The 23,046-nt window shown below is 55.2% G+C and overlaps 3 protein-coding genes across 4 annotated transcripts; 1 reads left to right on the top strand and 2 right to left on the bottom strand.

The window, feature by feature from the left end:
- Positions 1–5,291: 5,291 nt before the first annotated feature.
- Positions 5,292–10,158, bottom strand: Tmem151a (transmembrane protein 151A). The gene is made up of 2 exons (XM_075973091.1): positions 9,945–10,158; positions 5,292–7,689 (listed from the first exon to the last, which is right to left on the bottom strand). The coding sequence occupies exons 1-2, from the start codon at positions 10,017–10,019 to the stop codon at positions 6,358–6,360; spliced, it is 1,407 nt and encodes a 468-aa protein (XP_075829206.1). The 5' UTR covers positions 10,020–10,158; the 3' UTR covers positions 5,292–6,357.
- Positions 10,159–12,873: 2,715 nt separating this feature from the next.
- Yif1a (Yip1 interacting factor homolog A, membrane trafficking protein) lies at positions 12,874–17,074 on the top strand. 2 transcript variants are annotated; one of them, XM_075973092.1, is made up of 8 exons: positions 12,874–13,063; positions 13,711–13,922; positions 14,048–14,152; positions 14,279–14,357; positions 15,599–15,656; positions 15,824–15,979; positions 16,295–16,388; positions 16,483–17,074. In XM_075973092.1, exons 1-8 carry the CDS (start codon positions 13,033–13,035, stop codon positions 16,627–16,629), a joined length of 882 nt encoding a protein of 293 aa, XP_075829207.1. In that variant the 5' UTR covers positions 12,874–13,032; the 3' UTR covers positions 16,630–17,074. The 2 variants fall into 2 exon arrangements, with proteins under 2 accessions (XP_075829207.1, XP_075829208.1); XM_075973093.1 differs by having other exon boundaries at positions 12,884–13,514.
- Cnih2 (cornichon family AMPA receptor auxiliary protein 2) lies at positions 17,062–22,682 on the bottom strand. The gene is made up of 6 exons (XM_075973095.1): positions 22,384–22,682; positions 18,917–18,985; positions 18,471–18,518; positions 18,099–18,211; positions 17,851–17,994; positions 17,062–17,696 (listed from the first exon to the last, which is right to left on the bottom strand). Exons 1-6 carry the CDS (start codon positions 22,462–22,464, stop codon positions 17,669–17,671), a joined length of 483 nt encoding a protein of 160 aa, XP_075829210.1. The 5' UTR covers positions 22,465–22,682; the 3' UTR covers positions 17,062–17,668.
- Between the last annotated feature and the right edge of the window lie 364 nt (positions 22,683–23,046).

The raw sequence follows: 23,046 nt of genomic DNA on the forward strand, positions 1-23,046 counted from the left end.
TCAGGAGATTCTCTCAGCCTAAACACGATCTAAAAACACTTCCACCCACTCCATCATGAGAGCATGTTTTAGAGGGCAGAAGTCCACAGGGTTCCATAGAACCGTTTCAAGTATCACTAGGGCCGACTACAGGCGGTGGAACCATTATCAGCTAGAAGGCTTCTGCGGGGCACCCTTTCCCAATAGGCTTTAGTTAGTGGTAAAGTTCAAATGCTCACCAGTCCCACAGCCCCCTAGGACAGCTTCATGCTTGTACAGGAAAGGCTCCAACTGCCTATTCCTAGTCCAAGACACACCTGACTCAATTGAATGCTACAGTGTAGGACATCCATGATTTAGATGCTATGGGGGGGGAGGATGACAACAGGGTTTCACTGTGTAGCCCTGGCTGTCCTAGAACTCTCTGACCTCAAACTCACAGAGATCCACCTGCTTCTGTCTCCTGAGCCCTGGGATCAAAGATGTGCACCACCACTGCCTGGCTTTAGACACCATTTGTTTGGTTTGGTTTGGTTTTTTGAGACAGAGGAGACAGGGTTTCTCTGTAGCTTTGGAGCCTGTCCTGGAACTCACTCTATAGACCAGGCTGGCCTTGAACTCACAGAGATCCACTCATCTCTGCCTTCCGAGTGCTGAAACCACTACCCGGCTTTAGATACCGTTCTTATTACCATCAAACAGATAGGAAAACTGAAGGCATTTGCTTGAGTTAGGAACCAAAGCAGAAACAGAAGGCAGATCCAAGATTCTGTGATCTTTGAATTTTTGCATTTATTTATTTATTGTGTATTTGGGGGTGTGATAACCATATCAAAAACTGTGGAGGTCAGAGGGCAACTTGTGGGAGTGAATTCAGGTCATCAGGCTTGGTGGCAAGCGCCTCTATTGAGCCATCTTGCTGGCCCAGATCCCCACATCTGAGTCTGGCCAGATCAGACAGCCATGTCTCTAAATTAGAAAAAATTCCTACCTCCCAAACACTGGCTTTAATCTTTTTTTTTAAGTTTCTAAGAGGTGTGTGTGCTTGTGTGTGCCCAAGTGTGATCTCGACCATAAACTTGATGGGACTTAGCATTGCCAAGGAAGCGATCCTTTGGGTGTTTCTCAGAGGGGTTGCCTAGATTCGGTTATTGAGGTGGGAAGACCGACCCTGAATGGGGCGGCGCCATGCCATGGACTGGAGTCCCTTTAACCAAAGGGAGCTAAGGGCAGCAGGCATCTCTCTCCTCTTTCTCTTGCTGCTGTGCCTTCCCCGCCATGACTGTACCTTGAAACTGTGAGCCAGAATCAACCCTTCCTTTCTCAAGTCACTTTGGTCACAGCATTAAGACAGATAACTAACACAAGGAGGCACACACACATGTGTGTGTGTGCAGGTGCATGTGCAGAGGTCAGAGGTCAACGCTGGGTGGGTGTTGACAACGTGGGTGTCCTTCCTTGGGGACTGTCTACCTTACCTTTGGAGACAGGGTCTCTCACTGGGTCCTGGGGCTGGCTGCCCAAGGAGCCTCAGGGGTCCTCCAGGGCTCTTCTTCCCCAGCGCTAGCATCATGAGCAAGCACTACTGGGTCCTGGGGATTTGAACTCAGGTCCACATGTTTTCCAGGCAAGCACTTGCCCAATATCCCCAGCTCCAAGAGCTTTCGGGATTGCATATGGAAGAGTCTCCAGTTGATGATACTGGGATTAACGACTTATCTCAGTATGGAGTTAATTACCTGTGGCTTGGGTCGGGGGGGGGTGCTGGAAATAAAGCATTTCCTATGAACATGGGATCCGAATGGTGCGTCCAAACATGCTGTGGTAGGAGGCCTCTGCAGTTCAAGCTTAGCAGAGGTTTTCGAGAGATCAGGGATTTTCACAAGATGGTCAGTACTAGGAGCTGGTTCTCTACCTCGAACAGATTGGGGTAGGTTCCAGCTTTGTAACTTCATGGCTGGGTGACCTCAGGCAAGTTTTCTGATTGCTCTGAGTTTGCCTGCTTGTCTAAAAATGAGGGGTTAGTAAGAGTTAGTACACCCACAATCTATTACTCATCTACCTGGTCACCCATCTCTTCAGTTGTTATTGAAACCCTGCCATGATCAGACTCCACTAGAGATCAGGACACGACAGGGGCCTAAGAAGAGAGCAGCAAGAATTCACAAAGTAAGACCAGCTGGGGCACTGCTGGGTGTCCTAATCGGGCTTCTGTTCCTGTGATGGAGATGCCTTGACCCAGGCAGGTTGGGGAGGAGAGGGTTTATTTCAGTTTATAGCTCTCAGGTCTCACTTTGCCACCAAAGGGGGTCTGGGCAGGAAGTCAAGCAGGGCAGAAGCCTAGAGGTGGGAACTGAAGCCGAAGCCACTGGCTTGCCCCCATGGCTTCTCAGTCTGCTTTCTTACAGCACCCAGGACCATCAGCCAGGGGTGGCACTGCCCATAGTGAGCTGGACCCTCCCACGTCAATCATTAAGCAAGAAAATGCACTATAGACATCTGGTGGGGGCACAGTCTCAATTGAGATTTCCAAAATGACTCTAGCTTATGTTGACATAAAACTGCTAGCAACGAGAGACAGTAGAAACTCTGGCCTGCCCATAGCAGTGGTGGGACTGGGCTGAGAGGAGTGAGTATGCAGATCTGATGTGAAGGAGAGGAAGGGCTGATGAAGACTTCTGAGGGTTTTGTTTATTTATTTGTTTAGAGACAGGGTTTCTCTGTGTAGTCCTGGAACTTGCTCTGTAGACCAGGCTGGCATCGAACTCAGAGATCTGCCCTGTGCCACCACCGCCCAATATTTTCAAAAGATTTTTAAGTTTTATATATATGTGTGTTACATGTATGACTGTATGGGCTGATTCACATGAATGCAGTACGACTGGGGGCAGAAGACGGGGATCATAGCCCCAGAAATTGGAGTTATAGGTGATTATGAGCACTGAGAGTCAAACTTGGTAAGTGCTGTTAACCACTCCAGCCTTGACTTCTGAATTTTGACTTACCCCTCCCCCCTGGGTGATGTCATTTGTTGAGGTGGGAGTTTAGGGAGCCAATCTATGAGGTATCATGGTTCATGCTGTGGCTTCCCTAACACATGCCAAATTTTGATTTACAGCGTAGCAGTGATGAGAGGTGATGAGGCCTAAGTGGAATGCACTTGAATCATGAGGGCTGACTCAGACAGCCTGTTTGCCAATGCTGAGTTCGAAGGGTTTAGAGGTTATCCCTGGATTGCCCAAGACATGTGGATGCTGGCATCTGCTGGCATCTGCGACTCTAGACAGGACCAGGCTGAAGATGTGGGTTTGTTGTCCATCCTATCGTGCTGTTGAGAGGCTCTCAGAGCACTGCCAGGGCTTCCAGTGAGCCCTGCTACTCCTACCATTGTGTTCCCAGGTTCTCTGGGGAAACAGACAGGTCGAATTTGCTGAGATTAAAGGCGTGCACTGCCACCATCACCCAGTTGGATTGATTTGTTTTATGTTGCTATAACTGAGCATCACAGACTAGGTGATTTACAGCATTAGGAGTGTACTTACACTGGATGGTGTAAGTTTCCACTCACTGGGGTGGCCCAGGCCAAACAGGAGGCCATGAGAGCCCGGTCCAACCAACAACTTTAGCCGATCCCTTGACCCCTTTGTCAGACCTGTGCATGATGGGACCTCAGAGCAACTCAGACTGACTCCGAGTCCTACAGAGGAAGTCTTCTATGCAGGCAGAGAGAGCGAGTCTTCATCGTGCCTTGACTGAAATCTTGTCCCGCAGCAGCCGGAAGAGAGGGCAAGGATCACAGTGTCTTAAAGCCAGGTGATTAATAAAGGCTGTGGCAATAGAAATAAGGGGAAATGGTGACTTAGACTAACATTGTGCTCCTTTCTCATTGAATTTGGGGAGCCTATTGTGCCAGTAGAAACCCAGGATCTACTTGACCTGACTACTCTCTGCATGGGGCTGCAATTTTCAAGGTCACTTCCAGATCCAAGGCAACTGCTCGAGTTTCAACCCTCACCTATGCATTCTGATGTGAATGCAGGATGCAGCAAAAAAGACAACAGTCTTTTCCAGTATGGTCTGTTCCACAGGGCATCTTTGGAAGTCCCTTCTCATGCCTCGCTTATGTCTTAGAATCATGTCATTCCGCATATGCAAGGAGGATAGACCTGTCTTTTGGTTGGATCATTGCCATCTAAGGTACAATTGGACTTCTACTGTTGAGGAAGAGAGAAGAGCCAGCCAGTGGGCAGATGGTGGTTGTGGTATCAGCGGAGAATGAGAGAGGACAGAGCCTCCCCTGGGAAGCCTTCTTAATGGTTTGGATACTGTAAGGTTTTCTACTTCAGCTGTTTGTTTATTATATGGAGTCTCAGGTATCCCAGGCTGATCTTGAACTCCGTGTGTAGCTGAGGATGACCTTGGACTTCCAACCCTTCTGCCTCTACCTTCTGAACACTGCATGATAGGCCCGTATAATCACCATTGCTATTCAATTTTGGGGCTGGAACTCAGAGCCTCTTGCATGCTGGGCAAGCACTCCACCCACTGAGCTACACTCCCATTCCACGTAGCAGGACTTTGGCTAAGCTCTTCATGTAGAGCCTTGCCTCTCCCCTTCTCAGCCACTCACCATGGCTCCAGTTTGCCCCAGTTTAAAAACAGATTCTGGTGTTTGGTTTGGAGCCACGGATCTTTGCTTCTACTTTCCCCATGCTACTCAGTGCCAGGTTCTGGGGAACTGATTGCACTTCTGCTTCTCCCCCAGCCCAGCGCTCCTGCACAGTAGATGTCCCAAACAACTGTACATACAATGTTGATACTTTGCCCAGATGCTTCCTGGTGCTGAGGCACTTCCTTTGTTCTTTATTCTCTTTCTTTAGATCCCAATCTGGCTTGCCCTGGGTCCAGCTTTGTATCCCCAACCTGCTCAGCATCCATTGCCCCAGACTGATCAGTAGCCACCGGAGGAACTGTATTTCTCACACAGTGGGAAGTAGACCTCACTTCCTTAGACCTCTGCATGCCCAGTAGATTTGCATTTGCCACCTGGCTGGAATTGTCATTTGGGACAATTCATAAGATGGAATCAGTTTCCAATATTGGGGTTGAGTGCAGTTAGCTACTCAGGGCATCTCAAAGCCGAGTCTCAGAGGTGCTGGGGGAGGCAGGAAGGTTTCCACTCTGTTTATCTGAATGCGAAAAGCCACTCTGGGTCTCCTCCCTGAATCCACCATTGCACCTGACTCAGTGTAGCCCAATGGTCTTGCAGTGGTGGCCTTGGACCCATCACCCAGGAATGCACATGGGAAACCTTTCCTGATTTCCTGTTTCATAACTTTATTTAATGTTCTCTGTCTCCCCACCCCCACCCCGCCAGCCCCTCAGAGGGGGTGGAATCCCCAGTTGGAAGGGAAAGGACTATTCTGTCCTCCCTAGGGAGGGAGGGTGTCCCCAGGACAGGCTCCATGGACGGAAGAAGCAGGGGCTTTCAAGACAAGGCAAAGGCATCGTCCAGAAGGCTGTGGCCAGGGCAGAGCCCCTCGGATGCCCTATGGTCCTACATCCTGTGAATCACCTATAGGTGAAGAGCAGAGAAACCTGGGGGAATGGTAGAGACAAGGCTAGAGTATTGTGCGGCTGACAGAGACAGGTATGAATTTTAGGATGCTGGGACTGGCTGTGATGAGGCTTAGAATAGGGAACCCTGGATCACAAGGGAAGCAGGATGTGGTGAAGGTGCAGCAAGAATTAGGGAGACCAAGGTGGGGGCAAGAGGGTATGTCTGTGCTCTGAGAACTGGGCTTTGTGAAGGAACTGCACCTTAGGGCCTGGGAACAAACAGGGCACTTGCCCTGAGCAAAGGCTGGAGGGCAGTTGAGAGGGGGACAGCAAAGGAGGAAGAGAACTCTGGTGGGCAGGGGACCAAGCTGTGGGGTGGCCACAGCCAGCTGTCCAGCTTCAGGACAGCTATCCCTGCTGTGCATGGCCCCAGGCCACCAGTTTGTGCTTCTATATTGCTGGAGGGCTCCCCATGTAGCTCAGCCATGGCAGAGAGGCAGGCAGCTTCTCCCAGGTCTCCTCCCCATCCCAGTCTCTCTGGATGCCTCTCTCCCTGCCCAGCATCATCTGCAATTACAGGAGAGCATGGTGATGGTTGGGGGAGCCATGCTGGGGACAGATCACAGACTCAACTTAGGTGGCATTGACTTCCCCCTCAAAGGACCACAAGTAACTGTGTCTAAGGATCCCACCCCACTCCCGCCCCTTGTGCACGGCTATCTGTTTTCTTTCCTGTTTTTGAGAATTATTCAGACATCCGAGCCCATGGTGAGATGGTGAGGAGAGAGGGGTGTTCTGGGGCTGTAGGGGGCGGGTACCTCAGAGTGCACCCTGCCCATCTCCCCGGCAGCCGCTGTCCCCGTGGACAATGAGCACCGGGAAGTAAAGGGCATCCTCATAGCATGGAGGACTTTCCAGAGGCTCAGTGTCCTCCCCTCTGCGTCCCAAGGGACCTCCACTCAAGCTGCGGAAGACCCCTGGGGTGGCCCGGCCCCCAGCACCCAGTGAGAGGCGACTGCGGCTGAAGGGCAGGCGAGGCCCACTGGGCCGGGCAGGAGGCAGGGAGTTGCTGCTGACCGAGCGGCGGCAGCGCTGGCAACCTCTCAGGTAGGCCCCAGAGCTGGCACCCATGACCACAGCCTCCGAGTAGCTGGGCACCAGTTGCCGATTGGAGCAGATGTGCCACTCAAGCTCTGTGAAGTCCACAGTGGCCACTCGAGAGAGTGGTGGCCCGCTGGGCACAGCCCCTGGGGGTGGTGAGCTGGCACCGAAAAGCTTCTCCACCTGGTAGTGTACGTGGGCTGTCCCATAGGCTGCCACCACGCGCAGTGGCCAGGACAGTGTGGCCGCGGACACCAGCCAAAAGACCCAGGCTCGGGCGTACCAGGGTGGGCTGCGGGGGTCTGCGAAGACCATGAGGGACTCACGGAAGTCCACGTCCTTCAGATGCATGCCCTCGCGGGCCTCCAGGTAATCATCCAGGCCCTCGTTGGCACTGAAGAAGCGAGCCCTCTGCGTGAGGTATGAGGCCTCGGCCTCAGCACTGCCGAAGCTGAAGCACTTGGTGAAACGCAGCCGTGTGGCTGCGTGGTCTGCCAGGCCCACAAGCTCCTTGGAGACATCACGGACACCATGTGCAGTGTAGTCAAACTCACCCCGAGCTGTGCGACTGTCCGCCCTTTCATGGTAGACCTGTGTGGTGGTGTAGGCATCCCCATTGCGGTAGCGGGTGATCTGGCGTGTGCGGCGCACATAGTGATAGCTGGTGGCCTTCCACCAGACACAGGGCGGAGCCTGCTGCAGCCGATGGATCAGGGCAAGCACGGTGTTGGCATCGGTGCGAGGCGCCTGGCATGACCGCACATGACAGTGCCAGCACTCTGCCAGGTAGAGGAGGTAGAGGAGGGAGACGAAGGCCAATGGGATGTACAGGTAGCCATCAGAGCAGGGACTGGCTGGGTAGGTGGGCGGTGGACCGCCAGCCCCACGAGCCAAGGCTGCCTCAGGCCCCAGGACCAGGCGAGGCACAGTGGCCAGGCGACACCAGGCCACCACAGCCCCACAGGCATGGATGAGCAGTGTGAGGAGCAGGCACTTCCAGTGAGACTCTCGACACAGAGAGCCTCCCAGGGACTGCTTCAGGGGCCGCTGCTGCAGGGTGGGCAGAGAAGGAGAGGCACATGTCAGTGGGCACCACTGCTGTGAAGGAAGTGGCACCCTATGACCCACTTCATAGAAGAAACTGAGGCTTCTAGGGATTGAGCTATTCTGCAAGCCTCACAGCAGCAAACCTTGTCTGTCTGCTTAGAGCCTGCCTCCCTCTGTGCCCTGCTGTCTCTCAGGCAGGAGCCTCCCTACCCCCGTAAGAGCACAATGGAGAAGAAATGACCCTCTCCCAGTCACCACTGAGAAATATGACTTCTGGTAGTTCCTGCTCTGTTTCTAATTTGCTGTGTGCATTTGGCCACATTTTTACCCTCTCTGGGTCCGGATTTTGGTCCTGTTGGTCTGAGAGGCTGATGTGGCAGGGAGCAGTGTGTGTGTGTGTGTGTGTGTGTGTGTGTGAGAGAGAGAGAGAGAGAGAGAGAGAGAGAGAGAGAGAGAGAGAGAGAGAGAGGGGTGGACTATGGAGACAGCTATCTCTGGGGTGCCAGCTATTCTGTGGCTTGGGCAGACCACTCTACTTTAGCGCTGTGTGCTGTTTCCTCATTCATACATCTGGTTGTTGAAGATGCAGAGAGATGACATGTGGGAATTTGCTAGCATAGGGTCTAGCCCTGGGAATAAACACTTTTGCTGCTACCCTGAGACTCCCATTAGTCCCTTGTTCCACTAGGGATGGCAGGAGACTTGGGAGAGGCTGTTAAGTGAGAGAGACATACATACGCAGAGAGAAGGAGAAAGAGAGAGCGAGAGAGAGAGAGAGAGAGAGAGAGGAGATGGGGGAGGTGTGAGTCCCAGGGCTGGGAGCAGATGGAGGGCCACCCTTCACTCCCTAACTGTCCTGAAGGGAGAGATGGAACACAAGCCGCTGGACACCACAGACTACTTCTTGACCCAGAGGCTTGGCACATCTTCCATGGCTGGTAGGGCTGATAGCCTGGCCACCTCAGCTCTGGTGTTAATAGAAGGGGAAGGGAAAGAGGAAGGGGGACTGGGAGAGAGGAGGTGGAAGGTGTAGATGTCACCTCCTCAGTCCCACCATGCCTTGAGAGGTCTAAGAGGAGAAGGGACAGCCCTCAGTCCCATCCAGGGCAACCTGCTCCCATTTGTATCAAATTTATAGGTACATTCTGCCACCTAGACCTGTCCCAGCCAGGTGCACACACCCACTCACCCACACCCCCAACACATGCTCATCACAGACCCACCCACTGCAAAGGAATAGCATCCCTCATACAAGAAACAGCAGACCCTTGCCTGTTTTCAGAGCACAAGCTTCATGGCCATAGCAAGGTATACTCAGATACGCCATCACTTCACCACAGGACAACATGTACATACATAATACACACAGTCATCCAGACACATGCGACCCTCACCTGACCACAGTGCACATCTACTCCACCCTATAGCAACCTGACACCCACAGCCCACACTTAGCCACACGCTAAAGAGACACAGCATGAAATCATACACACCCACACTCTTGGGTGAAGAAGACTCAAGGCAAGGAACCCACCAGAGCCTCACCTGACTACAGGGTACATATGTCCCTACTGGAGATACAGGGAACACACAACCAGAATTCTGTCTCACATACACCACACACACAAGCACATCACATCCACTCACACACACAGACCGCTCACCACCCTGCTTTCCATACTACCGCCTATCCATCCTAGACTTGGCACATCCTCCTGGCCAGAGCCGAGGAGGGGCTCTGGGGATCTCAACCACGGGAGTGAGCCCTCTGTCCTCACCTGGGGGTGGGGGAGAGAAGGGTATCAGCAGCCGCTCCCTTCTCTTCCCTTCTTCCCTCCCCCACCCCCAGTCCGTGCTACAGCTGCTGCATTGCAGGCACCGCCCGACACCTCGTGAGCAACCGGGCAGGACTGGGGACCTGACCCCAAGGCCCTGGCAGTCGGGGACAGCATCCCAGGCTGCGCTCTGGAACAGGGACGCGTGGGGGCCACAGGCGCTGACGTCACAGGGCCGGAGAGGATGGTTGAGGGGGCGCCGAGGGCCCAGGTCTCCCCTACATTCCTGCTCAAGCATTCCTGTCCTGACCTACGCGGACCCCGAAACCACGACCCCAGCCAGAACGCTGTCTCCCCAATGACGTCATTACTGAAGGGGCTCCGGGACTTTCCTCCTTAATTCCCCTCTGCGGTTCGCCCCTCCACTTGTTCCCTTCACCTCTCTCCAGCCCTGGCTCGGTCCCCACCACACGCCGCCTGTACCTCCTCCCGCAGCTGCTCGCTGTCCGGAATGAGTGCGGGCACCTCCCCGCAGTCGCCACCTTCGCCCTCCGGCATGGTGTCCTGGCTGCTCCGGCTGCCGGGCCCGGGCCCCGGGCATGATAAGCGGTGGGGCGCGGAGGGCTGCGGCGCTGCCCCGAGGGGCGTCCGCTCGGCTCGGCGGCCGCTGAGGAGTGCGCCGAACCCAGCCGGAGCACAGCCCGAGCGCGGCGGCGTTGGCGGCCGCGGTGCCCGGCGCCCCGCCCTCCGCTGACCCCGCCCCCGCGGCACCGGCGGCGCCGCTGGCCGCGCCTGGCACCGCGGGCGCCCCTCGCCTCTGGGAAGCCCAATCTGGGCCTCCGGACGCCTGGCTTCTCTGGCCGAGCTCGCACTTGCGACCTTGGGCGAGTCCTTGCTCTATGGTGCCCGAGTCTCCCCAGCTGCGTAATGAGGCGGGTGATTCTGCAGGTGGGTGGGCGCCCGCCGGGGCCCCTCTCCAGGGAATGAGCCCAGCGCTATAAGCCCACCCAGACTCCACCCCAGAAGCTTTGCTTGTTAATACCCAGAAGGGAAAGATAAGTTTCATTCGCTGGACTCTGCTGAGGGCTGGAGGGCTAGAGCTAGGGCATCAGGAACTCTAAGGCTGCACGATCTTTGATCAGCATGATTAACCCCTAAACTCAGCTTTTCTATCTGAGAAATGGAGATGGAAAAGTGTTGGATTAAATTCACTAGTCTTCTCAGACCAGGCAGAGGAACAGGTTCTGTCCTGAATGGGACAGCCTTTTCCAAGATGCATAAGGCCCCAGTACTCCTCCTTCGCCCTCACGGGGCTGGACTCCTCACACCCAGGCTTGGGTCTGGACCTTGCCCCCAATCTAGATAATTAATGGGTAGGACAGAGGGAGATGTAAGCTAGGTGGGCTCTTCATTGTGTGTTTGAACAAAGGGTAATTCCATGGTTGTTTGAACTTTAGAAGATGTTGTAACAGATATAAAGGACTGTTTTGTGCTTTTTATTTATCATTTTTGGTTTTTTTGAGACTTGGTTCCTCTGTGTAGCCCTGGCTGTCCTGGAACTCGCACTGTAGATCAGGCTGGTCTCAAACTCAGAGGTATAATTGCCTCTGCCTCCTGAGTGCTGGGATTAAAGGCATGTGCCACCATCATCCCGATTTATTATTTTTAAATATTTATTTTGTGTTTATTTTTAAAAATTGTTATTTTGCCTCTATGGGTGCTTTGTCTTTATTTATGTTTGTGTACCACATGAATGCAGTGCCCACACAGGCCAAAAGAGAGTGCTGGGTCTCCTGGAGCTGGAGTTAGAGATGACTGTGAGCCGCCAAGGGATGATGGGAATCCAACCCAGGCAAATAGTGCTCTTAACTGTTGAGCCATCTCTCCACTGCCCCATTTGTTTGCTTGCTTAGTGGGCACAGATGTTTGCTGGCTAGCTTCTAGTGTAATTGGTGTGCTTGGACACTAGGAGGACATAGATAGACGTGGAGAATGACAAAATCCTTGTCCTCGTAGAAGTTATCCAGGGAAAAGTCTTGCTAATGCTGGGAGGGCCAGAGGCCTGAGCCTGGCCTCTGTAAGAGCTAAACTGACCCCCCCCCATTTAAAATGTAACCACGTTTTAAATTTATTTCATGTATCTCTCTCTGGATGGGGTGTATGTGAAGCACTTTAAGCACAGTGCAAGTCAGAGGATGACCTTCGGGAGTTGATTCACTTCTTCCACTATGTAGGGTCTGGGAATTGAACTTAGGTCCTCAGGATTGGCCGTCTGCTGAGCCATCTCACACGAAGGCTAATGTGACTCTTAAAGGCTCTGGACAAACTGATAAGATGGGAACTCAGGTGGAGGAGCAAAAGCAGCAGTTAGACCTTCATGGGCTAAGTTTGGGAAGCAGGAAGGTCTCACCTTATGTAACTGAACACTTAAGTAGCTAATCAACTGCAAGGATTAGAGGGCGTGTAATGCTCTCTGGAGAACAACACCGCCAGAGAGGGGCCCTTGAAGACTGTCTCCTGTAAGGGTGGGACCGCTTACAACCTGGGCCTCACTTTGAGATCCCAGGACTGGTGATGACTAAGGAGTTCCGACTGCACCTCAGGGGAAAGATCAGCACACTTCTGCCTCCCAAATCCACTGGACCACTGGAGAAAGCAATGGGACAAGGCCCAGTGCGGATTCCTGTCCCATGTATATCACCAGATCTCCGGAGTTTTGGATCTTCTGGGTCTCAATTTCTGTCCCCTGCCCCGTGAGTGCATGCGTGCGTGTGTGTACACGCGCGCGCGCATGATGTATTGAGTGCGATCCCAAACCCTCCCAGCAGAGACCCTCGCAGATGAGCAGGAGAGCGGCGAACGCTTAATGGTATTTTCAGCACTAGCTGACGGACAGCACCTGCTCGGAAGGGAGTGGGAGGCCGGAGGAGGAGTCAACGTTTTAGGGTTCTGGACCTCGCTGTCACTCGTGGGCAACACCACCACATTCCGCTACAGGACTGAGTGAATTGGAGGAAAGAGAGCACAAGAGGGCGGGCAGGGATCGGTCAGAGCTTGACCGACTGCCAAATTCCTCCTGGACTGCGTTGCGGCGGAGGCAGCTCTGTATACTGACTAGCAGTGTCGATCCGGAGCTCCATCTTCCTACCGGCGTAGTCGTGGCAAGGAGCGTCAAGCATCCCTCGGCGCAGACGCGGAACTAAGTTACAAATCCTTCTCACCTATTGGCTGGTTTTGCCGCAAATTAGCAAGCCTCCTACTCAATCGGAGACCGTCTTGAATAGCTCCGCCCCCTACCTATCGGAAGTTGAATATAATCAAATCCGATTGGACTAAAGCATACTAGTAGCCAATGGGGAGTGTGTGTGGGGATAACCGGCTCCTCCGAAAGGCCAATGGTAGACAGCGGACTGTGACGCCCCGTACATGGCGGCTGAGATCGGCCAGCCCTGGGACGTGTCTGGCTGTCGGGTAACTTCAGTCAGTTCTGGGCCAGAGAAGCAGCTGTTTCGGTAGTGTTTGTACCCGACTGCAGCGCAGCCTGCCCTTGGGTAGAACGATCGTCTTGGCCATGGCTTATCACTCGGGATACGGAGCCCACGGTGCGTGAGGAATGGGGAGGGCGGGGCGCGGCCTGGCAGCAGGGTGCCAAATCCCCTGCGAGACCCACTCGCCCAGAGGGAGACGGCCTGCGGTGACTGCTGTCCTGGGAGGGGAATGTCTCTCGGGTTCCTGTCCTGCCACACTACAGCGTGTCCTGGACTTCGCCCTTGCTGACCAATCCTGAGATTAGGCGGCGATAGCACAACTGAGATTCCCAAGTCTCTACAAGAACCGGCCTCGCCTCCAGAACTTCCTTCTCTGTTAAACTCTGGCAGCATTCCTGACCACTGTCCAGGAACTCTTGAGTAGCCAGTGTTGACTTTTCTACCTGTGTTAAGGGATGTCTTTCCGGTGATCGTACTCAAGCAAACATCTGTTCACTCTCTAATATTCAGGGATCATCTCCCTTGCGAGACTTCCCAGAAATCCCAAGTGGACAGCCACTTCTAGGTGCGCCTAATCCCCCAGCGGCATGCAGTAGAGGATTGCTCCAAAAGGATAGGAGATCTTTCTAAAATGCACCCTGACTTCTCCTCAGCCATTGTTTCGTGTCCCGGGACCTATGCACAGCTTCTCATCCTCGGGCAATGGTTTGGGTTCTTGCTCAGAATTTCTGTTACCTACTTTGGTACTCCCACACCTGCAGGTTCCAAGCACAGGACCCGGGCAGCTCCAGATCCTCCTCCACTCTTCGATGATACAAGTGGTGGCTATTCCAGCCAACCGGGTGGATACCCAGCCCCAGGAGCTGATGTAGCCTTCAATGTCAACAACCTGCTTGGAGACCCAATGGCCAATATGGCTATGGCCTATGGCAGCTCCATAGCATCCCAAGGGAAGGACATAGTGCACAAAGAGGTGTGACCTGTGCTCAGGGAAAGGGTGACAGGATTTCTGGCTAGGGTTGGGCTGTCACAGGCTCCCACTCGATTTTCCAAGCAGCCTCTAGGAACACATCCGCAGTCTCTTTTCTCTACTTCCAGCTGCACCGCTTTGTCTCTGTGAACAAACTCAAGTATTTTTTTGCTGTGGACACAGCCTATGTAGCCAGGAAGCTAGGACTGTTGGTCTTCCCCTACACACATCAGGTGAGCTTCCTACCAGGTGAGCTGGCAAACCTCTCCCCACTTTCGGATAACCTGATCCTCAGGCCTCAACCCCTTTCTCTTCTTGTTTTCCCCTTCTCCTGCTTACCTGACCCCTGCCACTGCTAGAACTGGAAAATGCAATACAGTCATGATGTGCCTCTGCCTCCACGGAAAGACCTCAACGCTCCTGACCTCTATATCCCCAGTGAGTCTCTGATGTGGGCTTGGGGACACGGGTACTTGTGCCTTGAAACATCATTAGGAAGACTCAACTAATGACCCAGCCTCCATTCCTGGTGTGTTCATGTGTGACTGTTGCTAGACACCAGGGTGACAGGCTGACCAGTAGGAAACTTCCTGAATGGGACCTTGTTGTTTCCATAATGCCTTTTTGCCTTTGGACCCTGTCTCTTTCCAGCCTGGAATGCTAGGTTACCTGGCCTGGCCGCTTCCAGCTATAGGACTTTAGGTTGGTTCTTCCAGCCTTTAGTAAAGCAAGGCCAACAATGGCTTCTGCTTCAGAGAATTGGCCTGGAGAGCCAGGGAGACGATGTGTGCTGTGCATGCCACCTGGCGTGAAGGAGACACACCACACAATAAATGCTGTCATTATTACCCTGTCTGCTGAGGCCTGCTCCAGTGTGTGTGCCCCCCCCACCCCCACCCCCACCAGGAAACCTGACCCCTGGAGCAAATGCATTCTCCCTTCTGGATCCTCACAGCTGCCTGTCTCCATGGCACCTGTCCGGCTAGCTACATAGTAGCCTCTGCACCTCATTCTTCTCTGTGCTGTTGGCTAATCAGGGTCAGGCTCAGAGGACACCCATGAGCAGATTTGCTAGGGTGGGGCTGTCCAAAGGAGCTGCCAGGGAGGGCAACTGCTAAGGTTTCCATCCCCTGATCCTCTCATGATCACTGTTAGAAGCTGGTACGGTCATACTGTCTCATGTTGAAGCCATGGCTCTTAGGGATTTAGCTAACCTTTTTTTTGTTTTGTTTTTTTGTTTTTTGAGACAGGGTTTCTCTATGGCTTTGGAGCCTGTCCTGGAACTAGCTCTGTAGACCAGGCTGGTCTCGAACTCACAGAGATCCGCCTGCCTCTGCCTCCCGAGTGCTGGGATTAAAGGCGTGCGCCACCACCGCCCGGCAGGATTTAGTTAACCTATAGTTCACAGGTGGCAAGGCTGTGCCCTCTGGTGGCCACACCAGTTAATAAGAGGGAAGGTGACGGTTTATGATCCTGGGTGGTCCATTGGTATTCAGCTGGAGGGGTAGTCAGAGGGGCGCATTGGACAGGACACTGGAGAACTGAATGCGAAGGGTGAACCGTGTTGGGATATTCGGGGGGAAGTATGAGAGATGCTAGGATATCGGTGGGCTTGACTGCCTAATGAGAGGCTTTGGGCGAGGAAGCCAGACTGACTATTTCCTTTCCTCTCTTGGCAGCCATGGCCTTCATCACATATGTGCTGCTGGCTGGGATGGCACTGGGCATTCAGAAAAGGTTGGTGCTAACCTTCTTGTTCTCCCTTCTGGCTTATCTCCCTTCCTCTCTAGGGAACGGGTGCCGGGGTCTGTGCCAGGCCCCAGCTCACTCAGTGCCACCCTTAGCCTCTCACCTCACACCTGCTCCAGGATGGCTCCTCTGACTCCCTTCTGCCATGGCTGCAGGTTCTCCCCAGAGGTGCTGGGCCTGTGTGCGAGCACAGCACTGGTATGGGTGTTCATGGAGGTGCTGGCCCTACTTCTCGGCCTCTACCTGGCCACCGTACGCAGTGAGCTGAGTACCTTCCACCTCTTGGCCTACAGCGGCTACAAATACGTGGGGTGAGTGCCAGTGGGGAGCTGAAGGGTCTGAGGCCCCAGCTTTTGAGCCTGCGTAGCTGTAGCCTTCACTGCCATGCTGGTGATGCCCCGACCCCATCTCCACCCCAGCTCTGCTCCAGCAGTCTCCTCCTGGAGATAGTGACTTCAAAGAGGTTTGGGAGCCCAAGGAACAGAAGGGGATTTCAGGTCCTGGGGCTGATCCATCTGGAGTCTGGTTCCCCGTGAGGACAGCCTGGTGTCATGGGGTGGTGGTGCTGGGTGGCTCTGGCCCTGGTGTCATGGTGGTGGTGCTCACCTTCCCTTGCTGCTCTGCAGGATGATCCTCAGTGTGCTCACAGGGCTGCTCTTCGGCAGCGACGGCTACTACGTGGCCCTGGCCTGGACATCATCCGCGCTTATGTACTTCATTGTGAGTGCAGGGTGGTCCCTCCCCTCTCCTCCCCTGGGCTGGCTCTGGATCGCATGTCCCCTCCTGGCCCAGCCTTAGCACTTCTCTCTTCTAGGTGCGTTCTTTGCGGACTGCAGCCTTGGGCCCTGACAGCATGGGGAGCCCAGCCTCTCAGCAGCGTCTCCAGCTCTACCTGACTCTGGGAGCCGCTGCCTTCCAGCCCCTCATCATATACTGGCTGACCTTCCACCTGGTCCGGTGATCCCTGGTCCCAGGTGGCACTGATTTTTTCCATACATTGAAGATTTGGTTTCCTTGACTTGCCTTGACCCTGGTTCCTGGGGCCCAAGGGGGAGCCATGAACACCTCTGGGCCTCTGCATTGTCCAGGGGACTCAGCTTGGGGTTGTTTAGGAGAAGGGCAGGAAGGTCCAGGGAAAGCATCCTGGAGGAAACTTTTATACTGCCTTGAAAAACAGCTGGAAGGGTTGCATCAGACACAGCTGGAAAGGTAGCATGGGAAAATGGCTGCTAAGGAAACCTCCAAGGCCTTAGACACATTCACGAGGCTCTTGGAGAAGCCTGGGGCTAGTAGGGTGAGATGCAGTATGCTGGGGATTTAGCTCCAGGTCGCCCCCTTCAGAGTGCCCCACCTTACCCCATCTGTTCAAGCCTTTCAGGAACAGAACTGTGGCTTGTGTGTTTTCAGTCATTTATTCATATTTTCTCACAAATGGCCGGGGAGGGGGTGCCGGACTCCTCCAGGCAACATAGAAAATAGGACCAAGGGACAGGGTGGACTGGGTTTGGGATAAGTAGAGACTGGGCTGGAAAGAGAGCTTGGGGAGGGGAGAGGGCAGACTGGGGAATGGGGCTACCCCCACATTGAGCCTGCTCATTCCTGGTGCAGGTGCCCCCCCACCTGCAGGGGGAGCTTCAAGGTGAGGGCCATGGGGGGCTGCCCAGAATTTCCAAGATCAAGGTCTGCCTGGCGGCAGGGCCCGAGTTCTCCCGAAATGGACAGGACCAGAAGTCCTGCCCCTTCCAGGACAACTGCCATGCCTAGCTGCAGGCTAGCAGAGGAGCCCCCACCCCTGTTTAGAGCTTTGCCTGGCCCTAGTTGGAGGGGGAGAGCTCTGAAGGCGGGGGGTCCCCGCAGCAGCAGTTTGGGGGGTGGAGAGGCTGGGAGGCACCAGTGCCCCCTGTCTCTCCAGGGCTGAGGCCTCGCTGGCCAGAAGGGCAGGGCTAGGGGTGCACAGGCGTCCGGTCCATTCTGGGCTTGCTCCCTGGCCGGCTTCACCCTTAGAAGCTCACCAACGTATAAACCATACTGTGGGGGAGATGAAGCTGTGAACGTGTGTCCTGAGAAAGTCTACCACCCTCCCAGTCATGCCCTGGGTTGTCTGTAGTCCTCAAGGGCAAAAAGAGGGCCTGAAGCCTGGGATCCCCCTCGCCTGTCCCCAGCTGCTGTGGCAAAGCCTCACCTGTACAGGTAATAGAAGAAGGAGAGCAGGTAGAAGGCGAGTTTGCACCAGGACTCCTTCTGGCAGTAGTTGAGGATGTCAGCATTCATGATAGAGACCGCATCATACATGACCTCAGAGCCATCCGCGGGACGGTGGAAGTACCTGGGGTGGGGGAGGTCTGAGTGCCCCCTCTAACCACCCAGGCCTGATCCCCCATACTGCCCTGCTCCCATCTTCTCCTCCCCCAGGTAGATGCCGCCCCTCACCTCCAGAGGTGGTAGAAGAGAAGGGGGATGTTGAGGCCCAGGGTCACCCACTCTGCTGCACACAGAAACATCAGACAGAAGAGGCCGTGGATGGAATATTCCGGGACCACGAGCTGGGGGAGCGAGGGTGAGAGGTCAATGGCCTGGTGCCAGGACCAACCCAAGCTTCAATGGCACAAAGGGGTGATGACGTTTAGGAAGTACCAACCCACCATGATCTCGGAACTAGAAGGCCTCTCTGGCTTGCCATTCCCACCCTCCCAGGCGGCAAAGTGGATCAAACAGGCCCAGAGAAGGGGAAGGCCTCACTGGGCTACAGAGGGTGAGGGCAGCACTAGCTAGGAGCTCCCTGACCCCTGTCCTGACACTGACCTTCCTCAGGAGGCAGCAGATGCGTTCGATGTTTTTCAAACGCTCGCGCTGTAGGGAAGGAAAGGGCCTAGATAAGTGAGGCCGAGGAGCAGAAACCAGGGCGCCTCCCACGGCCCTGCGTGTGGTCGCCAGAGGGCGCCAGAACACTCTGCGGTGTCTTTCAGGAAAGCAGCCGCGTCCCCATGGCGACTGTCGCCATGGAAGGGCCTTCACCCGCATCTCCATGGCAACGGCCTGGAGCCTGGAAAAGGCTGCCCCACCAGGAGGAACCCGAGCCCTGAGCCCGCTCCAGGTGTTTGTGAGAACGGGGACAGGGAAAAGGACAGGGTCACGTCACCGGCCCTCCACATGGCACCCCCATCTTCCCGACCCCCATTCCCACCTTCCACCCTTGACAGAAAGACAAACAGACGGACACACCTCAGCACAGCACATGTATCACTTACTGCCCGCGCTGGGTTCCCCTGGTCGATGGGGTTCTTGAAGTCAGTCCGCAGTTCATCAAAGGCTATAATCTGGGGGTGGGGGCATGTGCCTGTCAGGGTTGAGGCAGGCCCACCACCATCCCAAACATCCCAGGCCCCAGATGGCTCAGAGGAAAAGAACATGGACTTTTTGGAGGGAGCTGGATAGCAACCCCCCTCCCCAACACACACACACACACATACACGCGTGCCTGTCCTTCCATGGGATAGGGATTTATATTTGGGGACCCTGCCATATGGAGTTTACTGCAAAGTGAAGAAGCAGAAGGACAGGTCTTGGCCCAAGCTCACATAGCAGTAGACAATGGGATCCTAACGCCTACTGTACTCCCCAAACATTGCAAGACATGGCCTCTCCTCTCCCAGGCCTCATGCTGAGCACAGAAACCCTAGAGGGCTGGAACACAGTTCTTGTCCAGGAGGCGCCCAAGGTGGGTGGGGAGAGAACTCTGGCTCAGTAGCGAGGGTGAGCGGGACTCCATACGGGTTGGTGGGTTCAAGCTGACTGAGAAGGCATTTGGTGAACAAATGGGAGGAACGCAGTCCAAGCAGGGGTAATAATGATAGGAAGGCACAGAAGGTTGAGAGAACATTTAGTGGTTCATGGGGCTGGGCTGTGTGAGAATGGGGAGGGAGGGAAGGATGCAAGGCTGGTGGGAAGGTCAGCAGAGCCTGTCCCTGCAAGGCCAACCAAGACGAGGTTTACCGCAAGAGTAGAGGGAGTCCTAGAGGATTACAAAGCAACAAAGGGGACAATCAGATTCAGGTTGGTGGAGACACACGCTGGCGACCGCCACAGCAGGCTTTATTAGCTCACTGAACGCCTGCACCAACCTAATGGCTTAAGTCCTAGTATTATCTTCATTTCTGACTTGCAGATGAGAAGACAGGCGAGTGTCCTGTCCGAGGCCACAAAGCTACTAAGTGCTAAACTTGCAATCCAGTTAAAAGCACTGCCCACTTGGTTACACGCAGAGCAGACCACTGAAGGGCCTGTTTCAGTCAGGGAGGGGTTGGCAGTGGTCTAAGGGAGGAGGACGGTGGCCATGGCAATGTTGTCGACCAGCTGCAAAGGGCCTGTGTGGTATGGGGAGAGGAGGTAGGTGATCCCAAGTGACTTCTGGTGTGTCCGGGGGATGGCAGTGTACTCAGGAGTGGGGAAACTCCCGAGGTAGCGGGTATTCAAGGAGATGATGGTGTGGATCTAGAAGAACCTGCCGGTGACCTGGGGGAGGCAGGCTGGCAGAGAAGCCTGACTGAGGGGGGGGGAAGAGGAGAAGGAAGGGGGGGTTCCTTCCCTTCCCCTCTAGCCCCAGAATGAGGCAGCAGGCCCACCACCCCCAAACATCCTAGACCCCATACGGTTCAGAGGAAAAGAACATGGGCTTCCTGGAGGGAGCTGGGGCCATCTGGAGCCCCTCCCCCAATTCCTCTGACTCTGGGCAGCTGCCTGCCTGATAGGCACAGCAACGGGGTCCAGCAGGGGCGGAAGGGTGCCGTCTGTCTGCCCCAGAGCTGGCACCATCAGCAGGCAGAGGGTGTCGAGCCTCCCACCCCCCAGGCTGCTTGGCGCTGACTCAGCGTCTCCCCCCCACCCTCCCCCACCCCGGAACAAACAATTCCCCACTGTGACAGCTGATACACGTCACTCACCAGGGTTGCCTAGTGACTAGTAGGGCCTGGGCTGAGGGTTGAGGCAGGACCTGGGCTCCTGGCTCAGAAGGTTCTACTTCTTAACAACTTTGAATCGAGGCCCACATCTCCTCTCCCAGACCTCATTCTACAAGCCCATTTTACTGACGAGGGCACAGCTCCAGCTAACTAAGATGACCCAGCTAAAAGGCTGAAACAGTGACTTGTAGTAGGGGCTCCAGAAAGGTTCGTTGACACAACAAAGGTGCTGCTTCTTGGCAGACTTCATCTCAGCCTGGGAGTTCATTCTGCAAGGGCAGTGTCTGGGTCTTATGTAGCCTGATTCCCGTGCAGGTGCCATGCAGCTGTGCTAGGCAGGCTGCTCTGAGATCTCCTGAAAAGAGGGGTCCTACCAGAGAAAGGGGACGTGAGTGGGAAGTGGGCTTCTAGGATTTCAGGAGTTAGTTACCTCCTGTGCATCCCATTCTTTTTAATTCTTAGGATCCAAGCTCCCCTGCTCCCACAGTACTGCCCAAGGCCCTGAGCCTAGGACAGGAAGCTCAGAATGGATCTGAGGTGACAGAAGGGAGCAGAGGGCAAGAAAAAAGCAAAAGCAACTGGGAAACTCGGATCAAGACAAGCAAAGTGAGGGGTAGGGCTGGAGACAGAGCACATCTGGAGATATTCGTGGGGGCTTAGTAGGGAGGGCAAAAGGAAGGAATGGGGAGACTTCCTTGAGGGGGGGGGACGGGGGACTACTGGTGAGCAGTCAGCAAGTCCAGGAAGAGAGAGAAAGTGGCAGAGCAGGAAAGAGGTAGGTTTAGGTTTGCTAAAGCAAGGAGGAAGGGAGGCATGCTGGTGGCCTGCGGCTATGAGGAGCCCTGAAGGAGGATATGCCAAGGCCAGGGAAGTGTGCGCAGGTGTGAATAAAGCGCACTGGTAGCTACAACAGACAGGGGCCTGCATGGGACAGAGGGGAAGCTGGGAGGGAGCACAGAGACCCCAACAGTGAGCCAGAGGCTCATAGTTCTATAGTGAAGAGAAAGGGACCAGGTAGAGGGTACCCTTGGAAAAGCCCAGGAGAGAACTGGGTAAGAACCCTCCCCAGGGGAAGCCATCAGGATGAGACAGAGCCATTCTGGAGTCAGGCTAGGCCAGAGTGAGAGCAGACAGGGGTGGGGGTACGAAAGACAAAAGGCATGTGGGGGGGTGGGGATAGGAAGGAAACCGGGAAGTGGAAAGAGACTGGAGGGTTATCCAAAGTGAGACAAGGTGGGGGCTAGCTTTCTTGGGTTACTTCGAACCAGTCCCTCTTGGGTCAGATAAGGGTCCGGAAGGGGACTGGGTTAATGGGTTCCAAGATATGCGGGTATTGTAAACAGATGCAGTTGCCATAGCAACCGGCTCCATCACTCTGCTTGGAAAAACCCACAAAGGAGGGGTGTGGGGGGAACAGACAAACTGCCCGATGGACAGACGGGGGTGGATGGATGAAGATGTAGAAGGATCAAGAATTCCGCCCCCCTGCCCAATGACTGGATGAGGCAAGGAAAGGGTCAGGACCTACTGACATATCCACAGACAGGCGGGGGCGGTGAAGGAAGGGGGGCTGCCCTCGGGGGGGGGGAGCCGACAGCAGGGGATGTTAACGGGGGGGCGAACAGAAACCAATGGATGGGGATAGTAGAAAAGGCCATTCAAGTTTCCCAGGGGCACTAAGACCATCCGCTCCAGACCCATCCTGCTCCCTAAGCCCACTGCCCCCTACCCCGCCCCCAGAGTGAGCCCAGCCTTACGTGCCAGATGACAAAGAAGATGAGGGAGGCGCACAGCACCAGGGTGAGCATGTAGCAGAATGCTGCGAAGGTGAACGCCATGGCCCCCGCGCCGGGCGGCGGCCCGGGGGGCGCCAGCGCGGGGTCTGGGCGCAAGGGGACGCCCCCCGGCCCACACTTAGGGCCGGCCGGGCATGGCCCACGGGACTCGAGGGACACGGGCGGCGCGTCCGGGACCGGGGCCGCGGGGCCGTGGGGGACGCGGGGCGCGGGCCGTGGGGCTCGGGGGGCGCGTCCGCTGCCGGCTGCCCGGGCCCCAAACGCTCATCCTGCGATCCCTCGCCCGCGGCTCCCTCGCTCTCCAGCCCGCGAAGCCGGCGGGGCGGAGCCGGGGGCGGGGCCGCCGTGCAGCGGCCTCGGGCGGGGCTGAAGCTCTGAGCTTCCCTCTGCCAGCTTCTGCCAGCCCGGACTGAGGGCCCAGAATCGCCACTCTCGCACCCTCAGAACACGGAAGACCTGGACGCACGTTCCTGGTACCAACTTTCACACAACTAGCCCACCACAGCCACATTCAGTACTTCGTCTCTAATCCTCACATACAGTGCTGGCGTCGAGAGAAGACTGAGGCCCCCATGTGAAGCACTTGGCATAGTTCAGGGTAGCTGGCATCTGGCTTGAAGTCAG

The sequence above is a fragment of the Microtus pennsylvanicus genome, chromosome 5, assembly GCF_037038515.1.
Source record: "Microtus pennsylvanicus isolate mMicPen1 chromosome 5, mMicPen1.hap1, whole genome shotgun sequence".
Lineage (NCBI taxonomy): Eukaryota > Metazoa > Chordata > Mammalia > Rodentia > Cricetidae > Microtus > Microtus pennsylvanicus.